General features: G+C 39.0%; 1 protein-coding gene across 2 annotated transcripts in view; it reads right to left on the reverse strand.

Annotated features, from left to right (window-relative positions):
- csmd2 (CUB and Sushi multiple domains 2) overlaps positions 1 to 18687 on the reverse strand; it is a gene marked incomplete at its 5' end in the record, with an annotated part of 325712 nt that extends 307025 nt beyond the window's left edge. For both annotated transcript variants that reach the window (XM_014021334.1, XM_014021333.1), the window contains 1 exon segment: positions 18471 to 18687. In XM_014021334.1, coding sequence (XP_013876788.1) covers positions 18471 to 18687 — 217 coding nt within the window.
- Positions 18688 to 19041: the final 354 nt, after the last annotated feature.

The following is a 19041-nucleotide window of genomic DNA, read 5'->3' on the forward strand; positions in this document are numbered from 1 at the left end:
CACACACACACACACACACACCCCCACACACACACACACACACACATACACACACACACACAAGATGCAGCAAGCAAAGCTAGACATTGGTAAAACCTCCAGTTATTTTAACCGTTCCGTTCACTTTTCAAATACCTCAAATCCCTCAGATATTTCGGATTATCTTTCTTGTGACTCCTGAAATTGGATGTGTCAGAATTAGCTACAGAAACATATTTTTATGTTATGATATTACCTTTGCATCAATATATAATACATGCCAATTGTGCATTTATTTGAGATAATGTGTGGAAATATGGGATCTCATGAGTGAAGATCGTCATTGGCTTGGATCCAGAAGCTACTCAGTTAAAGACATGCATCCAGTGATTATTTGCTGAAATTTTCATAAAGTCTGCCCAAAGGTTTATGAGTTATTTTCGGCATTGATTACATTAGTTAGAGGCAAAGTTTAAAACAGATCTTTAGTGGTGAGTTCATAGTATGTGTTGTATATTGACTCCAAATGGTAATCAATTGTAGGTGTGTGTTTAATGATTACTTCTGGGAGTTTTAATAAAATCTGTTCACTGGTGCATGAAGTATTTTGCTCCATAAGCTGCAAACAAATGAACACACATACTATACAGGCAAAAACACCCCATTTCACCTTGGGCAGCAGATTATAAACAGGCAAACAGTTGAAAACATTCCTTTTCTTTTTTTGCAATCTCTTGACAAAAGTGCAAATTTTAATGACATGGGAAATTATCAAATGAAAGCATAATATGAATGTTAATGTTTCTATTATTTAAAAACTTCAGAACCCTTCACTGATCAAAACAAGGGTTCTTATCAAAATGAAGCAAAAGCAAAATAAATAAATAAATAAACTGATTGAATCCTCTGTTCATTTGTAACCCTGTCTGTATATCCATTAGTCAATTACACTTACAGCCAACAAATCAAAGCTAACAAATGAAGCAAGGTGACGTCCACACATCCCCACTTTGTTTTCCACTGCTCCACACAAATCGCCTCACAATAATCCTCAGGCAGAGCATAATTAGGGATGGAAAAAAAATACAATATATACACAACACTGTGTCCCTCTTGTCCCCAGCAAAGACACTAAAGCAGGAGGCATGAGATATGCAGGTGTTTACTCACTTGTGGAAATAAATGTATTTTTGTGTGTGGACAGAGAAATCATTACCCACAAGGTTAGTGTAAATGATGAAGGAGAAATTGAGAAAATATGGAAAAGACCAAACAGGAAACAGGATGAAAGAAATCCTTTGCTTAAGATGCACAATATCCACCGATGTGTCCCCATCACCCCTAATTTGTACTACTAGATATGTATAAATGTTCTTACTATACAGGTATAAATGCAGTTTTAAACACCATCAGCTGCAGCTGTATTACCACTCATTTATTCATCAAATTCTAAGATTCAAAATCAAATACATCATCTGTTTTACTGACTGCAGAAAACTGCTATATCAGAACAAAGGTAAGTTGGCTTCATGAATGCAAAGCATTAGGTCAGAACATCCTCCAACCAATCTGACTTCAATGACTGCAAAATAGTAGGTTGCTTTTATTAGAAATACTGAAGCAATCAGTCTAACATTGGCTACATAACTTTATTTTTATTTGTATTACTAACACACAATTTGATTTATCTAAATGTTTAAAATGTTGATAAATTTTGGTGTTTTCATTGTGTAGGCCATTTTTCTAAAAAGGAAGCCTGCCTCAACACCAGCCCCTTTAACAGAATGTGAGCATACAACACAATGAAACATCACAAAGTTATAAAAGGCCCATGATCTAGTCAACTATGCTAACTATTATTTCTTAAAAAAAAGTTGATAAGGTTCTCTGGATGTCTTCTTCTTTGCTAAAACATTTTGTCTCTTCTGCAAGATACTTTTTTCATTCTGAGGAGTTGCAGGTAAGCACATCCTTACTAATACCTTTGCATGGTGGATCAAAGAAAAGATGACCATCAGCCTAACGGCCAAGTGTTAGTGCCCTGACTACGAAGAAGAACCATCCAGAGGACCTACTTAACCCTTAGTGTTTTTTCTACTTAGATTATTGAGATGCCTAAGGATATGATAACTACACTAAAGCTGACCCTAAAACTATATTTTGTATGTTATTTGCATACATTTTATAATGGGATACACAATGGATGTTCAAATTAACTATTAAAAATAAAATCAAACTTAAAAAATATATACCCATGCATCTATCTATCTATGGTAAGTGGACTGTACTTATATAGCACCTCTTTATCCAATCAGGATGCTCAAAGCACTTTACACTGCAATCTGTGCCCTCATTTACCCATTCACACAGCACTCTACTGTCTTTCTACAAAGCTAATCTAGATAAATCAATCAATGGAGACTAATCTGTGCTTAAATCACATTCATACACTGATGGGACACGCATCCAAGGTGTTATGGCCTGAGGTCATTTGTTTTGCCTCTCTTGGCTCCTCCTGGTGGACCTTCTCTACAGATGGATTGGATTATTTGACTTCTCCTCCTCCAATCACAGAAGACACTCCCCTATATAAGCTCTGCTCTCTTGTTCACCAGGGTGGCTGTGATCAGTTTGAGTAGCTTTCTGGTTTGTCTTTGGGTTTTCATGAACATTTGGCCTTTGCTTTGTTGTATCTCCCAGGACTAATTTTGTAATCAGTGGGTTATTTTGAAGTCTCTTTCTCTTTTTAGTTGAACAAACTGTGTTGGTTTATTTTTATGGCAGACTTGGGGACTGCATTTAGTTGTTTGTATAGTTTTCTTTGTTTTAAGGTTCAAAGCTTTGCTGTTTTTGTTTTACATTTTTGTTTAATAAAGCTATTTGCCAGAGCTTAGTCCGCATTGTCAGTAGTAAGTTAGACTCGTTTCCGGTGAGAGTTGGACTCCACCAAGGTTGCCCTTTTTCATCAATTCTGTTCATATTTTTTATGGACAGAATTTCTAGGCGCAGCCAAGGTGTTGAGTGGATCATTTTTGGTGACCTTAGGATCACATATCTGTTTTTTGCGGATGATGTGGTCCTATTGGCTTCATCAGACTGTGACCTCCAGCTCTCACTGGAGCAGTTCGCAGCCGAGTGTGAAGCGGCCAGGATGAGGATCGGTGCCTCCAAATCTAAGACCATGGTCTTAAGACAGAAAATGGTAGCATGAGGAGGTCATGCTCCAAGTGAAGGAGTTTAACTATCTCGGGGTCTTGTTCACGAATGAGGGAATAATGGAGTGGGAGATCGACAGGCAGATTGGTGCTGCGTCTGCAGTGATGCGGGTGTTGTTCCGGTCTGTCGCAGTGAAGCGAGAGCTGAGCCAGAAGGTGAAGCTCTTGGTTTACCAGTCGGTCTATGTTCCTACCCTCATCTATGGTGTCGAGATTTGGGTAGTGACTGAAAGAACGAGATTGCGGATACAAGCGGCCGAAATGAGTTTCCTTTGCAGGGTGTCTGGGCTCTCCCTTAGAGATAGGGTGAGAAGCTCAGTCATCCAGGAGGGACTCAGAGTACAGCCACTGCTCCTCCACGTCGAGAGGAGCCAGTTGAGGTGGTTCATCTGGTTAGGATGCCTCCTGGACGCCTCCCTGGTGAGGTGTTCCGGCCATGTCCCACTGGGAGGAGGCCCAGAGGAAGACCCAGGACACGCTGGAGGGACTATGTTTCTCAGCTGGCCTGGGAACTCCTTGGGATTCCCCCAGATGAGCTGGGCCAAGTGGCTGGGGAGAGGGAAATCAGGGATGGACGGACAAAAGCTATTTTATTTAATGTTCCAGTGACTTTGGTTCACTGTTCAAAATAGTTAAGTGTATTTACCCATCTATTGAATTAGCAGTTCTAGTCAGCTCAGAAGTGAACAGGCCATCTTTACTTATTTAGAAAACATTTAGATGCTAGAAAGAAATAATATTCAAAATTGTCTAACTTAAGTAAAAAAAATTAACTGACCATAGCATAACAGGCAAATAATTGGTTCAATGTCAATGCAGAAAGGTTTTTTCCTGCCAATTGTGTATGTGTATCGGATTGAAAACATGGTATGCCACTGTTTTATGATGTACAAAGAAACTATAAAGTCAGTGAGCCCCTGTCAGCATTCAAATTTGTTTGCTTGTTGTACCTGAGCATTGTTGTTGTAATAAAGAATCCCATAGCTGTTAGACAAGAAAACTTTGTCTCTTGGCTACTTTGGATCTATTCATCTACCTGATATCTATCTACGTATATCTGGGTTTTAAGGCAGTTTTAATTTGGCAGTTTCAAATTTGCAGTTTTTCTTCTATGCTGCTAAACAGCTTACATAAGACACTGTACAAAGATGAGTCATTTGATAATCGCCCTGACTAGCATCAAGGTTTTGATTTGTTAGACACAAGCCTGGCAAAGAAGTGATCCACAGACGACACGGCAGACATGTCAGTAAAACCAGCGAACAAATAAACAAACAGAACTCAAGTACACTCAGCTGACAGCCAAGTACATATAGGACTTCTCAAGGAAATGCAGTTATTTGTCACTCAGTATAGACATCACCAAATCCATGATTCACTCTCGTTGCTGCCTTTAGTTGTATTTTTTTTCTTTTTTTCTTTTCTCTCTCTTTCTGTGACTCATTCACTGCCTTGCCTCCTTCTTATAAAGCTAGTGTTATTAATACTGCTGGACTTTACTCCACAGAAAACTACATGGTTGGAAACAGATTTTGATGGATACATTCTGGATACATTATGGATACATTCTGGATACATTATGGATACATTATGGATACATTATACAGCTATGGAATTATCCAATAGTAATTTAAATGACAGAGTCGTTTACGTTTCAAAGTTTGGTTAGCTGTGGTGGCCATTTTTCATTTGGTTCCTTATAAAGTATAATCATTCATAAGTGTGTATTCAATAGTGATGTGAAGATAAACCGAATGTGCACAATGTGACTGCATTGGTAGAACAGTTGTAGTTGTAGAATACAGTTTCAGTATTCAGGATCAACTCTTTTTTCCCCTCTACACTATTTTAAGTGATTTTCTGTGTCTTCTTGCGTGGAGCAAAAGCCACTAATAAAGCCCAGAACAAGGTTGTTCAGAAGATCTGATTAGCCAGTAGGGCTAACAGGAACATGGTGACCAATGGGGCGTCCAACCAATTCTATTGACTTTCTACCCATCACTTTGGCTCCTGTGTGAACGATGATCAAAGAGAAGCAGAGAGAGAATGAGATGGAGAGGAGAAAGAGAGAGTTTGAGGAAGAGGAGGGGTTATCAGCAGTGTTGTTTGGCTGTACCTTTGTGTGTGTTTGCACAAAAGAACCAGAATTAGCTCAAATAATTTTGCTATTTTATTTATTTATTTATTTATTTGTTTATTTATTTATTAATATTACATCAATAAGGTTTGATTTAATCTTAATTGTCTTAGTTTTTGCAGATCAAATGTTGATCAGTTATATATTTGCCCAGTCAATGTAGTCTAATTCATCTCTGGACCAAATTGTATGCAAATTCCTTTGACTTATTCCTGTCATGTATGACAGAATCAGTGACAGTACCTTCAGAGCAGAAACTGCCCGGTTAACCTTTGACCTCCCAATGACAAAATAAGCTCGAGTGCAACTGGTCACTGGCAACAAGTGTCTAATTATATGCCAAGCAAATCCTTTCGACACAGCATTGCTGGTGTGTACACTGGTGTGTGATTGTGCACTGTTGTGCTTTATCCATAATCGGGTTTCACAAGGTGTTTGGGTAACTAATTAAACTGCAATGCACTGTGTCTCCCTGGAATGAACAAGAGAGAGAGAGCAAGAGAAAAAGAAAAGGGTGAAATCAAAGGGAAAAGTTACTAAAGCAACACAAAAAATAAAGAAAAAACGACAATGTCAATAGAGAATTAAAAAAAACATGCCAGTAGATTTGCTTCAAATGGAAAACAAATGGTGCAAAAGGAAAGTATTTGACCTTCACAATCCTCCAGACTGCAGCTGAAGGAGATTTCTATTGGAAATGTGTTTTGGGGTATAAAACACAACGACTTCCTGTGCAACACAAATAATTTCATTTATTTAATCCTGTCTTTCATTCATTTCACTTTTGTAGTTCTGTTTGGTTTTTCACATCTACTTATGCAGAGCAGCCTGCAGCAACACTTCAAAGCTGAGGTTTTTTTTAATACTTATACGTGGACAAAATATTAGTTTCCCAAAACATTGCACAAACAAGTTAATCACCACAAACTTTAAATGTACATTTATTTCAAATGGTTTCTAAGGTTGTTGGTGAATGGACAAAGTTGTTGTCTCCAGAGTATCTATGACCCAGACAAGTTCAATGAACTCAAAACTGAACTAGTGAATTATTTCAAAAGGGAACAAAAACAACAACAACAGCTGTATAGGCAGCATGGACTTTTTTGACGAAAATAAACACCTCCAATTTTTCTTCTGAATTTGTGTGAAAACAAGAACGTCAGAAAAATGCTTCTGTACATATAGAAATGAAAATAATAAATATATATTGAGCAGTTATTACAAAACAAAACATGATGTTTCACAAATAACACATTCAAAGAAGCAACAGTAGCCACAAAACAATGTGACATGTAACATGAAATGTTCATGATATCTCGTATAAACTTGAAGTCATATAATAAACACTTTTTCATCTATTCTATGTCTGCTGAATGATCCCACTATATGCTCTCCACAACCCACACAATCATTTTGAATGTCTGGATAGTAGCAAATTTTGAAAACCTTCAGAGTGCAGGTCATATTGCAATCACCAAACAGACTATTACTTGCTATTTATTGTACCCCCAAGACACTTGTACTGTATACACCATCTACCAAGCTTCTCATGCATGCCTGCTTTTGCAGAACTTCCTTGGACACTATTTAGCAGCACTCTAGAAAGATGTAGCCATGCTGATATAATGCTTCCACCATGGGTATCATATCTTCGGCAGGTTGTTTTATTAGTTTTGTCACAATCCTGGTTGTGGCCCAGGTATGAGGCAAGTCCTGCCTTAAATTACCCACAACCAAGTTGTGCTGATGCATGGACCCCACATCATAGGAACAATCCCACACAACTTCACTCAGGCCACCACAATAATAAACCACCACACCTCAGCTACAGTTGTTTCATACAAAAACAAACACTGTGAACCTCTATAACAAGTGATAAGTAGCAAATTGCAATCTTAGTACATGCTTGAAAAGGTGGTACAGCTTGCATACAAACCAACAAGGTGTCAGAATTGAATACATTTGTACTTCTTATCCAACCACAATCCAATTTGCTCTATCCAGGAGACCATACAGTATGAGGACAGTTTTTGAACTAGAAAGGCCAGAATGAAATATAAAGAAAATATCCCCTATATTTTTTTTAAATGTAAGGAGTAGAAGGTACCGATAATTGTGTGAAAGTACTGATAACCAAAATTTCTACTTAAGTAAAGTAACTTAGTATGTAGTGCCCGACTTGACAGTATTAGGGTGCTGCTGGATTATGACAACAGTAAAGATTTGATATGCCATGCAACAGCGATTGGCTTGTGCCCCTTGCACATATTTAAACCTCAATGTGCCACATGTGTTTCACCTGCTATGTGTTCTAAGCCTGAGGTGTTGTAATTGGACATGATTTGTGACACGATTTGGATATGTTGCCATGCAAATGCGCAAAATGAATTCTATGCGGGGAGAAAAAGCATAACGTTCGCCTCCCACCATCTCTTTGTTAGGCCATGTTTATCAGTTTCTGTGATAAAATTGTTGGCTTTGTCTTGGTCCCTTCAGGGCTTTACATTCTCTACAAATCTGCCAAAACATAAATTGTAGCACAAACTGCTCATCCTCTGGTCATTGGGTTTTGTAACACAGGCAGTAATTACATCTATACAATAATTATCTGTTGATAAAAAGCTTTGTATCCAAACATTTTACAGCAAAATCACTCTGAGTCACTTAGATTTACCACAGTTTTTTTATATCAAGCCCATAATTAAAATAAAAGTTCACCAAACAAATTTACTCAAGTAGTATATTTAAAGTAAAAAAATGGAATTATGTTTATGTTTTTTTCCCCAAATCTCAGATTAAAAATCCAAACGATGATTATTACATAAGCATCACAAAACCTGAATTTGAAATGGTCACATTTTCTATGTAAACGCTTAAATGGCTCAAACGGCTGGCCTCCAAGAAAGAACAAAAACTGTGGTAAATGGTACAAGTCAATCAGAACCCAAGCGGAGAGCGGCTGAAAATGACACATGATTCTGATGGGGCGCATTGCCTCTTTAATCTGTTATTTTGGCAGGAAAACATTCCATTTCACGCTGCTGCTGAAGTGTATCCTGTTAAGAACATCGATAGACCTCGGGACGGGAAGGTGCCAAAAATGCAACACACACAATGCGAGATATAAAGGCTGTGGGACATAAATTCACAGGCTTCCACTTGATTATTTCTCTAATCTCGGGTTACTGGGCCTAATAAGTCTGCCTTCCAGGTGAGCAGATGCCATAAATCTCCACGCCGTTTCACTTTTTCACTCTTTTTTTTCTTAGCCAGAGATGATGAAAAACAAACTATCACTCTTCGTCCTGTTTTTACCAGTCTGTCGTTAACGCTGGCATTGATAAGTGGCAGTCTTCCCATTACCAGCCCAGACTCAAAAGGGCTATAAATCCAAAAGGTTTGTGTGTGTGCGTGCGTGGGTTTGTGTGCATTAATGGTTGCACATGCCTGAGTGAATACATCTGTCTACATATCTACATAGGGTATTTGTATGTCGACTAAGACACTTAATCATGAGCACCCCGCTCTAATAAAATTATGCAGCCCTCTAAGTAATATTTCTCCGACACACACTCAAAGCCAAAGACTCCACCTACTCATTTAGATGCCTGCTCCTTCCACAGATGTCACTCAGTGCGTTCGCAAGTTGATAAACACATACACACAAAGAGAGTGGGAACACTTTATGCAAACACACAATCAGCATATGAGAGCGTTCAGAACTTTTCATTTTCCAAAGTACGTGTTTTACGAAACTGATGCCCGAAGCCTTCACTGGGGAGAAATTATGGCTGTGGTGAACAGGCGGTGTCATAACAAGTCACTTGCTTTAACCCTGACCTGCAGTGGCTTGTTCCAGGCATGACTCATAACCAGACACACACATATTGTACATGTGACAAAGATGAACTCTAACAGGCCAAAAGCTGAAAGAGATTAAAGTTACAGCACTTATTGAAGTAATTTGTATTAGGGGCAGGCGTATTGATCTCAGTACCAATAATATCAATACCAAGATGCGTATCAAATCAGATTGATGCGTAACGTGATCAGTTCTTTTGTTTACACTTTTGCACAACATTTTCAAGAAAAAAAAGCTTTTGCCACAATCTAATCTAACTGGTATTTCTCTTCTGACCTAAAAATGATGCTTCAACTATACTTGGCCAAGTGTGACCAGCTGTTTTCCTTTCAACTTAAATAGATTAAAGAGGAAAAACAAGAGAAAAATAATTTTCTCAGCTTTAAAGTCAACAAAGTCACACTTAATATTTAATAATTACCTTCCTATATATTTTAGAGCTTTTTCATGAGATATGTTGCCAATGCAGACAAATGAGGACATGTACAGACACAGCAAAACGCAGGATCACCCGTTTGTTTTAGGTGACAGGGGAATAAAGCGGATGCTTCATTCTAACAGTAAACCTCTGGGAGATGAGTAGCATTAACTCCAAGGCGATAAAATAATATTACATAGCTGATCTCAAGCCAAATGTAAGTGCTATAAAATATTAAATAGCCATATATTTTTATGTGAGCAGCTGGAATATCGTAAGAAAAATGCTTCCCTCCCCCAAAGCACAGAAAAAAAGTCTGAAAAACCACAGAAGTAACCATTTTCCAATCCAGTGCCATTTATTTAGTGTTTAAAAGCGTGTGTGGGTGCCATATTCATTTTATTTGTATTTCAATAAACTTGATTTTGTTGATACTGATTCAGCTCACCGAAATGGGTTGTAAAGTAGATCCCCTTTGAAAAAACACCCACAAATTGCTTCCCTCTACACACATGTGCACATAATGTGCTGAGTTGACTCTAACGATGACACTGCAGCCTAACAGCTCTGAAACTTGACTGTTGCATTTGTACCACTCCCATCATATGCACTAGTGCTCCTTATTTAGGTCCAATTCTGCCCGTAGGCTGAAAATCTGTCCCCTTCATGCCTCCTCCCCTCGCCATCTACCCAACACATCCCAGGCTGCCGAGCTATAAGCCCCAGTCCTCAACCCTCCATTCAGTGACTCCATCAGTTAGAGGAAGGATTGTGGAGGGAGATGCTTTCACACACCCCAGTGGATTCTCCCTGCTCTGGGCCGTACTTGGTGTTCCTTTGACTGGCAGCTGCAAGGTGAGATGTGACACAAAAGTAAGAGAAAAAATTGATTTTTTTTATTACGTGCACTCGTGCACATGGTGACAGTGAGAGAGCTGGTGAAAGTTCAAAGTCTGGCTTACAGTCAACTTGCATTGGTTTTAGACATGAGATGCAGTGATATTCATAACAGATACAGTTCAGTTTTTATTGCAGTGCTGCCTGAGGGCCAGAAGATCACAAGTATCTAGTAATGTTCAGCTTTTCCATTGTGCACAGATTACTGTAGATTCTTGAAATCATTCGATGAAGTTATAAAACGATTAAATACTTGAAATCTCCCTGATTTTTTGTTGTTGAACAATACTCCAAATATGTTCCAATTTACAGTATTTAGTTTCTTTGCAAACTGGTGAACCTCTGCCCGTTTCTTACTTATGACAGATTCAGCCTCACTATTTTTATACCCAGTCCTCTTACTGACATGTTGCCAAATAAACATTTTTTTGCAAAAGGTTTGTCCAATTATTTCTTATTTGTATTTAACTTTTAGAGATTTTTTTCCCCTGACTCATCTTTTACACAATAGCCCAAAATTCTGAAACCAAGTTTTAGATGCCTTCTGGCTGCCTGTGAGTGGATTCTGAAAGGACTGGAGCTGCTCCAGTCCAGCTGCTTTATGCTGCTCCTTATTGCGTATGAGCTTATACAGTGCGTCCCTCAGTTATTTATGTATAAGATAATTTTGTTCATTTATACTTTATGTCCGTACATACATTTTCCTCTGCTTATCTGGAGTTGGGTCGCGGGGGCAGCGACCTAAGCAGAGAGACCAAGACTTCCCTCTCCCCATCCACTTGGGCCAGCTCATCTGGGGAATCCCAAGATGTTCCCAGGCCAGATGAGAGACATAGTCCCTCCAGCGTGTCCTGGATCTTCCTCTGGGCCTCCTCCCAGTGGGACATGGCCGGAACACCTCACCAGGGAGGCGTCCAGGAGGCATCCTAACCAGATGCCCGAGCCACCTCAACTGGCTTCTCTCGACGTGGAGGAGCAGCGGCTCTACTCTGAGTCCCTCCTGGATGACCGAGCTTCTCACCCTATCTCTAAGGGAGAGCCCAGACACCTACAGAGAAAACTCATTTCAGCCACATGTATCCACAGTCTTGTTCTTTTGGTCACTACCCAAAGCTCGTGATCATGGATGAGGGTAGGAACATAGACCGACCGGTAAATTCACCGTGATGGATTGGTACAGCGTCTGTATCACTGCAAACGTAGCACCAAATCTGCTTGTCGATCTCCCGCTTCATTCTTCCCTCATTCGTTAACAAGACCTCAAGATACTTAAACTCCTCCACTTGGGGCAGGACCTCCTCCCCGACCTGGAGAAGGAACTCTACCCTTTTCCGGCTCAAGACCAAAGTCTCAGATTTGGAGGCACTGATCCTCATCCTGGCCACTTCACACTCGGCTGTGAACCTCTCCAGTGAGAGCTGAAGATCACAATCGGATGAAGCCAACATGATCACATCATCTGCAAAATGCAGACATTAGATCTTAAGTCACCAAAATAGATCCCCTCAACACCTTGTTAATTTATACTGTTAACACAATATTGTTTTGCTAATTTCGATCTACTTTTGCTATTAGTTGCTTCTGTTTAGTGCCGGGGTAAGGGCTGGAACAAAAATCAAGGCTAGACAGGACAAATTCACAGCCACTTTTTTCTGGTCTTTGCGGTCATCAAAGGGCACGTAGACAGAGTAGGCCATATCCTTCGAGGGATGAACTTGGACACAGTCAGTGATGACACAAAAATTGCCTTTAGTTTACAGAAATTAGCTTCACACCTGTTTTTTTTTTTGCAATGTTTGCTTTATTTCTTAAAGCTCACCTATATGAGGTGCATGGCCACCAACCAGAGTTAATAAAGATAGAGTGATGTTTGCAGACATTTTGCAAAACCATTTGATAGACGAGTCGAAAGTTACTTGTAGTGTAATATCTAACAAAAAGCTACATGTGGTCCCAGAGTGGCAGGCTGCACACCCCAACCTGGGAGACATTTTAAAATGTATTCATGTGCAGAGAACAAAGGCAACCCTAATTCAACTAGCACGTTTTTCAACTTAACAAAGTACATCATTTTATTAATATACATTTTTTGTATTTAATTATTTTCTGGCTTTTATTTTCAGACCGCTGCTAATTTCAATAAGTTGTTGGCACGTTCAAACTAGAGTCTTATAGAAGCTACATGCTGCCAATCCATCAGTGTAAGATTTTCACTTTGGGAGATTACACCAGTGTCATGAGCAGATTGAATACATTCATTCAAATAAAGTATGTGGACTTCGTTCTGAATCCAGAGCTGAAGGTTTAGAATTAGGAAGTCTAAAAAATATGTTTCGGTTGAGTTAAATGGACACAAGAAATAAGTGACAACAAAAGATTTAGACTCAGTGTTGTCAGGACTATTGTTCAGTCAATTACTAAATATTTTATTACAAAGTTGTTTTTCTTTTTTTCCCTGCAAACACAAGGTTTTAAATTCCAGAAACAAATATTTTATTTTATTTTGTGGGTTATAGTGGTCACCACATCGACAATGAGAGCTCTGGTTTTACGCCAAACATCCTGTTACAACCTGGGGTCAAACCCTCTGCCTCAGGATTACAATGCCATGGCACAGACCACCGGGCCACAACAGTGACTACGAAATATCTACAAAACTGACTGAGTCAAAGAGATGTTTTAAATATCAGTGTGTTGTGGCGGCAATCTTAAAATAGGTTTACCTTAAAACTAATTAATTGTTGATGTGATGGTATGCAATGATATATATATTTTTTTAGTCAGAGGTCTTCAACAATGAGGTCGTAAATAAATTTTAATTTGACTTTTTTATTTTTTTCAAAGTTATGTTTAAACACACATTACCATGAATCCAACATGTAGCAAAGTAGTAACTGAAGGGTTACAATAATGTATTTCTGTCAAAAATGCACACATACTGGGCAGGTCATGCAACGCTATCATGGTTGATTTGGTTCACAGTAACTGGCTGAGAGCCTATTTGTGCTGGAATTGTTGCAATACTTCTACAACACTGCACCCCGACTGTCAACAACTAATAGCTTACAATATATGTATATAGAGGGGGTCCTTGCTCCATCTCTCCATCAGTTTGTGGGTCCCAGACTGAAAACCATTGAAGGCAACTGTACTAATGGTTTAATTAAAATCCTTCCTATGGTTCATGATATGCGTTGGTAGGAGATAGACCAAGTTGACTTCAAGAGTTAAGGGCTAAGTTTTGAACAAAGGCCTTGTGTAATTTACTGACATTTAAAATATGTAATGGGGATCACTTCCCGCTATTAGCCCACTAAACATTAACACAAAATGTGTAAAACTGACAGTAATTTTCTATGGTCTCTTAACAGTGGCAGCTATTAAATCAGGTTGACTCTGGATAAGTGACGCACATCCAGTGAATCCTTTCTGAGTGTTTCAGTAAAAATCTTCCAGTGAGATATTTTGCTAACAGACAAACGAACACACAAACAGAGGCGATGACATCAATGCTGACCTTTTGTCTTTGACAGGCTGGTGACACGAACCATCATTGTATAATAAATCTAACAGTTTGTTTTGTTTATGTGGGACTTGTGAATCGGTCGACAGGAAACTTTTCACCTTGGTGTTTGCTCTGCAGCAGTTCAGCCTTTTCCTGTGTGAAGCAGCCGCTAAAGACTGCCACGCATTTAAAGGAGACCAATTATGGGTCCTAGTATGTCTGTGGGCTATCCAAACCATGTTCATTCAATTTAATGCACAAAATAATTCTCAGGTAATAAAATTTCCCATTTTCTAGTTCTGCCTGCTCTGACTTCCGTTCAGAAGAGCTGTTCATGTTAATGAGCTCTGTTGGTAACGCCCTCCAAAAATCTGTTGACTTTAACTCCACCCTCCAAAGCCAGCGTTTACGTTAGCATGGCTAATAATAGCAGAAGCTCCGTTGTACAACCATATGAGAGACCCAGAGGCAGAGTTGTGGTCCCAGCATCTTTCTTTTTTTTTCTCCCCCTTCTCTGCTCTGCGCTCACTCTGCATGCTACCAGAGCAGGGAGCAGCAGCGGTCAAAATACCTCAGAAACTCGAACAAATAGGCTTTAACAAGGCTTTAATAAGCTAAACAATAGAGGTACATGAGAAAATGTGTTCATAACGAATGAAAATAAATAATTAAATTGTGTCCACGCCAATCTCGAGCCCTGGTCTCCCACTCTCTGGTCCAACACTCTACCCATTGCCCCATTGGAGGCTTGTTGTGAAATGAGCTGCGTATTGCACAACAACAACTGTGACAGCTTTTTATACTGAGGAGGTGGAGCCTCACCCGGGGGTTGCTAGGTAAGGTACTGAACTCAGGTTCCGGTAGGTTGTCGTACGGCTTGTGACATCACAAAATGACGGAAGTTTAAAACTCGTTAATGCACATTAAAAATATAATTACTTACAGTAAATATGCCCCTGGGTGCATTTTCTTGGTCCTAGGACTGTTTTTTTAAGAAGTACATACCCACAGTTGAGTAAAAAAAAATTTTAAAAAGTGAATTTTGCATAATAGGTCCCCTTTAATATATGGAAACACCACGGCCATCCCTGGACATTCAGCGCGCTGTTTAATTATCAGCGACCCAGCAGCCTCTGCAGCGTGCGCCTACAAATTATGACTCCCATCAATGAGTAATAATTCTTTTTTTCTTTATTCTAATCCGTCGCAACCGCTTTCGAAAGTTCCGTCTGCCTCCCAGGTGTCAGTTGTGATCAGCAGTTTAATGAAGAGCTGCATCAACACACTGACTCACAAACGCTTCGTTAAAGGAGCCACTGTGAGTCACAAAGCATCTGCACACACACAGACTCGCCCCTGGGGGCGGGTGTGTGTTCACATGTTGAAACACACATATTTGTCTAATTTGTTTGAAGTTGCTGATATTTCCTCGGCTCATTTGTGACAGCAATAAACAAATAATTGGGTAAATAAAGAAATCTAAAAGAAACTGCTCAGGGAAAAAAATCAAAGGTGACTGCTAGAATGCAGAGAACTGAAATCCATTCATTTTTGATGACTTCATGAGATTAAAGGAAATTCAAGTTTATGGTCTATAGCGCGATATACATAATAAATAAAAACAGTATGCGAGTCATACAATGTAGAATACTAAAAAGGAGATGAGATATTGAAAATAAAACGAATGAAAACGAAATGTGAGAAAGAAATTGGAAGAAGAGGAGCAAAAAAGACAGAGTGAAATTATTTTCGACACAAGTGGGAGATGAGAGCAAATAGAGGAATGGATTATCAGCTGTGCATCTTGGGTGTGTGTGCATTTGTGTGGTGTCTGTTGGAGGGTTTGTCAGGGGGAAAAAAACACAAGTTCATTCCGACTGCGGGAGTTGATTTGCAGCCTGTCTAGGGTTGCAAAATGATAGAACCAGAAGTGTTTTTTTTTTCTTAGAACTCCTCCTTTGGACGAGAAACTTGTCAAAGACAACAGAAGCAAAATCTGAAGAGGATCAGTGTCGCCTTTATTCTCTTTCTTACATCCCTCTTGTTTTTGTCTCATTCCTTTCCCTTAGCCCCATTTTTTTCTGTTCTTCTCTCAAGCTCAGTCATCATTCTTTCCTCTCTTTTTTATTCAAAGCGCTCTGTCTGAGAGCTTCTCTCTGGTCCCGCTGGAACACACAGCAACACCCAGAGGTTCAAACATGAGAAGAGCTGAGGAGGACAGCGTAAGACCGATCCATAATGGATTTTACCCTCTTTCTCTTTTATTCCTTTCTGCAGGGGGAGATGCAGTGGAGGCATTGCTGGCATAAAATAGGGGAAAAATACGAAGAAGATTGGGGCAAAGAAAAGGTACCGAGGATACCAGTAGAAAAAACAAAACATTAGTAACAGCAACAACTTGTTTTAGGCTTTCTAGGTGAAAGTAGGAGCTGCATAGTCGGATTTAAACTTATGTAACTAAAGGCAAATATGTTGTTATAGATTTTCATTCATTAAGGACAAGGGGATTCCAAACATTTCAGAAGATGAGGCAACTTTTTTTTTTTGAAGAGATCTTAGCTGCTTTTGTTCGTTTGATCAATTTGTAACCAAATAGAAAAGAGCCTACTGACCAGTTGGGTGACAGGGGAAGACAATGAGAAGCAAAATATTTTCAAAAATTGATAAAAGAAGTCCAGTCAAATAAAAAAAAAACAAGAAAACATTTTAGAACTATAGAATATTAGTGTGTAAGTCAAATACCTAAAAGAGGACTGCACTATATTTATTTTAGACAATTACTGTCTTACCTTGAGATACATAAAAGCTGCTAACAAAAACAAAAATCTGGTTCACAAGTAGCAAACTGGCATAAAACACTTAATTTTAATGTCATTTAATTGAGTGTCTGATGTCATTTTTTATTATTATTAATTATATCACATGGGGGCAGCGGGCTGAAATGTAGTATCGTTGGTGTGATACTGCATTTCAAGAGAACACAAACTGAACAAATTCATTAATTAAGTAATTTAAAAAAATCACCAATAGTGTCATTCCCCATAAGAACTACTGTATGAGATTTATCATTGATTTCTCCAAACTGAGAATACTCTAATATTTGTTTATCACATGTAACTAATTACATGTAATACTGGATAGTCCCAAGCCCAGCATTAAAAAACAACTTTAAAAAAGAGAAAAAAAGACTGATCATTTAACTTGAAGACAGGACTAATGGATGCAAATGCAGACACAATTCATGCAAATTGCAGAGCCTGAGCCTGATAATGAATAAACTGGTTTGACCAGAAATGAAACATTTCTAAATGTCGCACTTACTTCCTTGTCATTTGGAGCAACACTAATTACATTCAGGTGTGATCAAAGGTTTTCAGTAAACATATAATGCCTTTAAATCCTTATTTTACATGTTTGAATCATTCAGTTGGGGTCTGCAGTGGAACTGCAACGCTTGGATCTGGTTTCCTCCTCACTGTAACTCCACAAGCCCCTCTTTCACATCTTTTACAAGATGTCTCAGATCAACTAGTGTCGAGGCTGTCTCTTTAAATCCAAGCAAGGTGCTGCACTCTCTGCCTCAGATCAGTTTGTTCCTTCATGCATGTGACCAAAAAAAAAAAAAACTTACTTAATTCAAATTGTCTGCACTACTAGAAACTCCAAGCACACACCAAAATGCATTTAACTGCTACAAAAGTGCATGTTGCATGATACGTGTTTTTCTTTTTTAAAAATTGTAGCATTTTCAAGGATGAGTAATAACAAAATACTACTGGATGAATTTTCTATAAATACAGTTGTCTTTATGTTTATCTTAATAGTAGATGTGTCCTCGAGTGAGGAGTAAACCATCTGTAACGCAGCTGCACAAAAACAACATAACTGTTTGCTGATCGGACCAGATGGCACACCATATATAACCTGGGAAAACTCTACAGGTGAAGTTTGTGAACTCTCGCACAACATGTTTTCTACTTTTCTTAGACGTTCAAACAAAGAAACTATAGTTGCCATGCTTGTCATTTAAAACAAACTCCAAGCAAACAGTATGAGTTTTGGTTCTGCTGGCATCCTTTCTTTGGGTGTAAAACTGGTGCTTGTACTTGATGGTGAGAATGTTGATTCATAGACTGTTTGAGCCTTCACAACCAAGTGAGTTTTATCCCACTTTGCACATAGTTCCAAAGCAAAAAAAAAAAAAAAAGAAATCAGTGAATCACCTTGAAGGGTGTCACACAGTCATTCTGGGTTTAGTCACCAACAGATTTGCTGCGGTTGCCTCTGGGTGCATTGCTAATATCCCACTTTAGTTTTATCTCCTTTTTCATCAATAGCTTCAATTCCAAGTGACTGCAAAGGACACGATCAAGTTCATGTGACATCTTGCATCGTAAAATCATGAAAGCGTCAAAGCAGAGGTGTGTGTGTGTGTGNCACAAACACAGTTTATTTACCTTGTCCGCAGGTTTCCAGGGCTGGGTGGCCCATCATATACAGACAAAATGTCAAAGTCCTCCTCCAGGGCGAAGCCTTGAAACACCAGTTGTATCCGGTTATGCTCCGCTCCCACAATCACCCACGTGCAGTTAGCATAGTTAGGATAACCGTAAGGGTACCCAGGACTCTCTATTGTCCCATTGGGGCTGTGTAGTGTGTAACTGCAGTTCTGAGCTGGAAGAAGAATAAGAAAAACGACAAAAAATTATTATTTAAGGGCTAAAGATAATGTCAGAACAGCTAGATGAACAAAAAAAAAAGTGTGCATGTTTTCTCTGTGTGAATGGAAATTACACAAATGCACCCCCACAGTCAAACAGTTTGGACCAAGTGCGACAGCATCCATTATCACCTACTGCGTGCAGCATAAGCCATTAATATTCTAGTGCTAAATGGCTCACTCTCTCCCATGTTTCCTTACCTTTTACCACCTTCATCATCACACACTCACTCACCGGCCTCTTCTACCACATTAAAACAACAGCGCCCCCATGTTAACACATGACACAGCTTCAAGTAGAATATGAG

This window comes from Austrofundulus limnaeus, unplaced genomic scaffold, assembly GCF_001266775.1.
Source record: "Austrofundulus limnaeus strain Quisiro unplaced genomic scaffold, Austrofundulus_limnaeus-1.0 Scaffold288, whole genome shotgun sequence".
Lineage (NCBI taxonomy): Eukaryota > Metazoa > Chordata > Actinopteri > Cyprinodontiformes > Rivulidae > Austrofundulus > Austrofundulus limnaeus.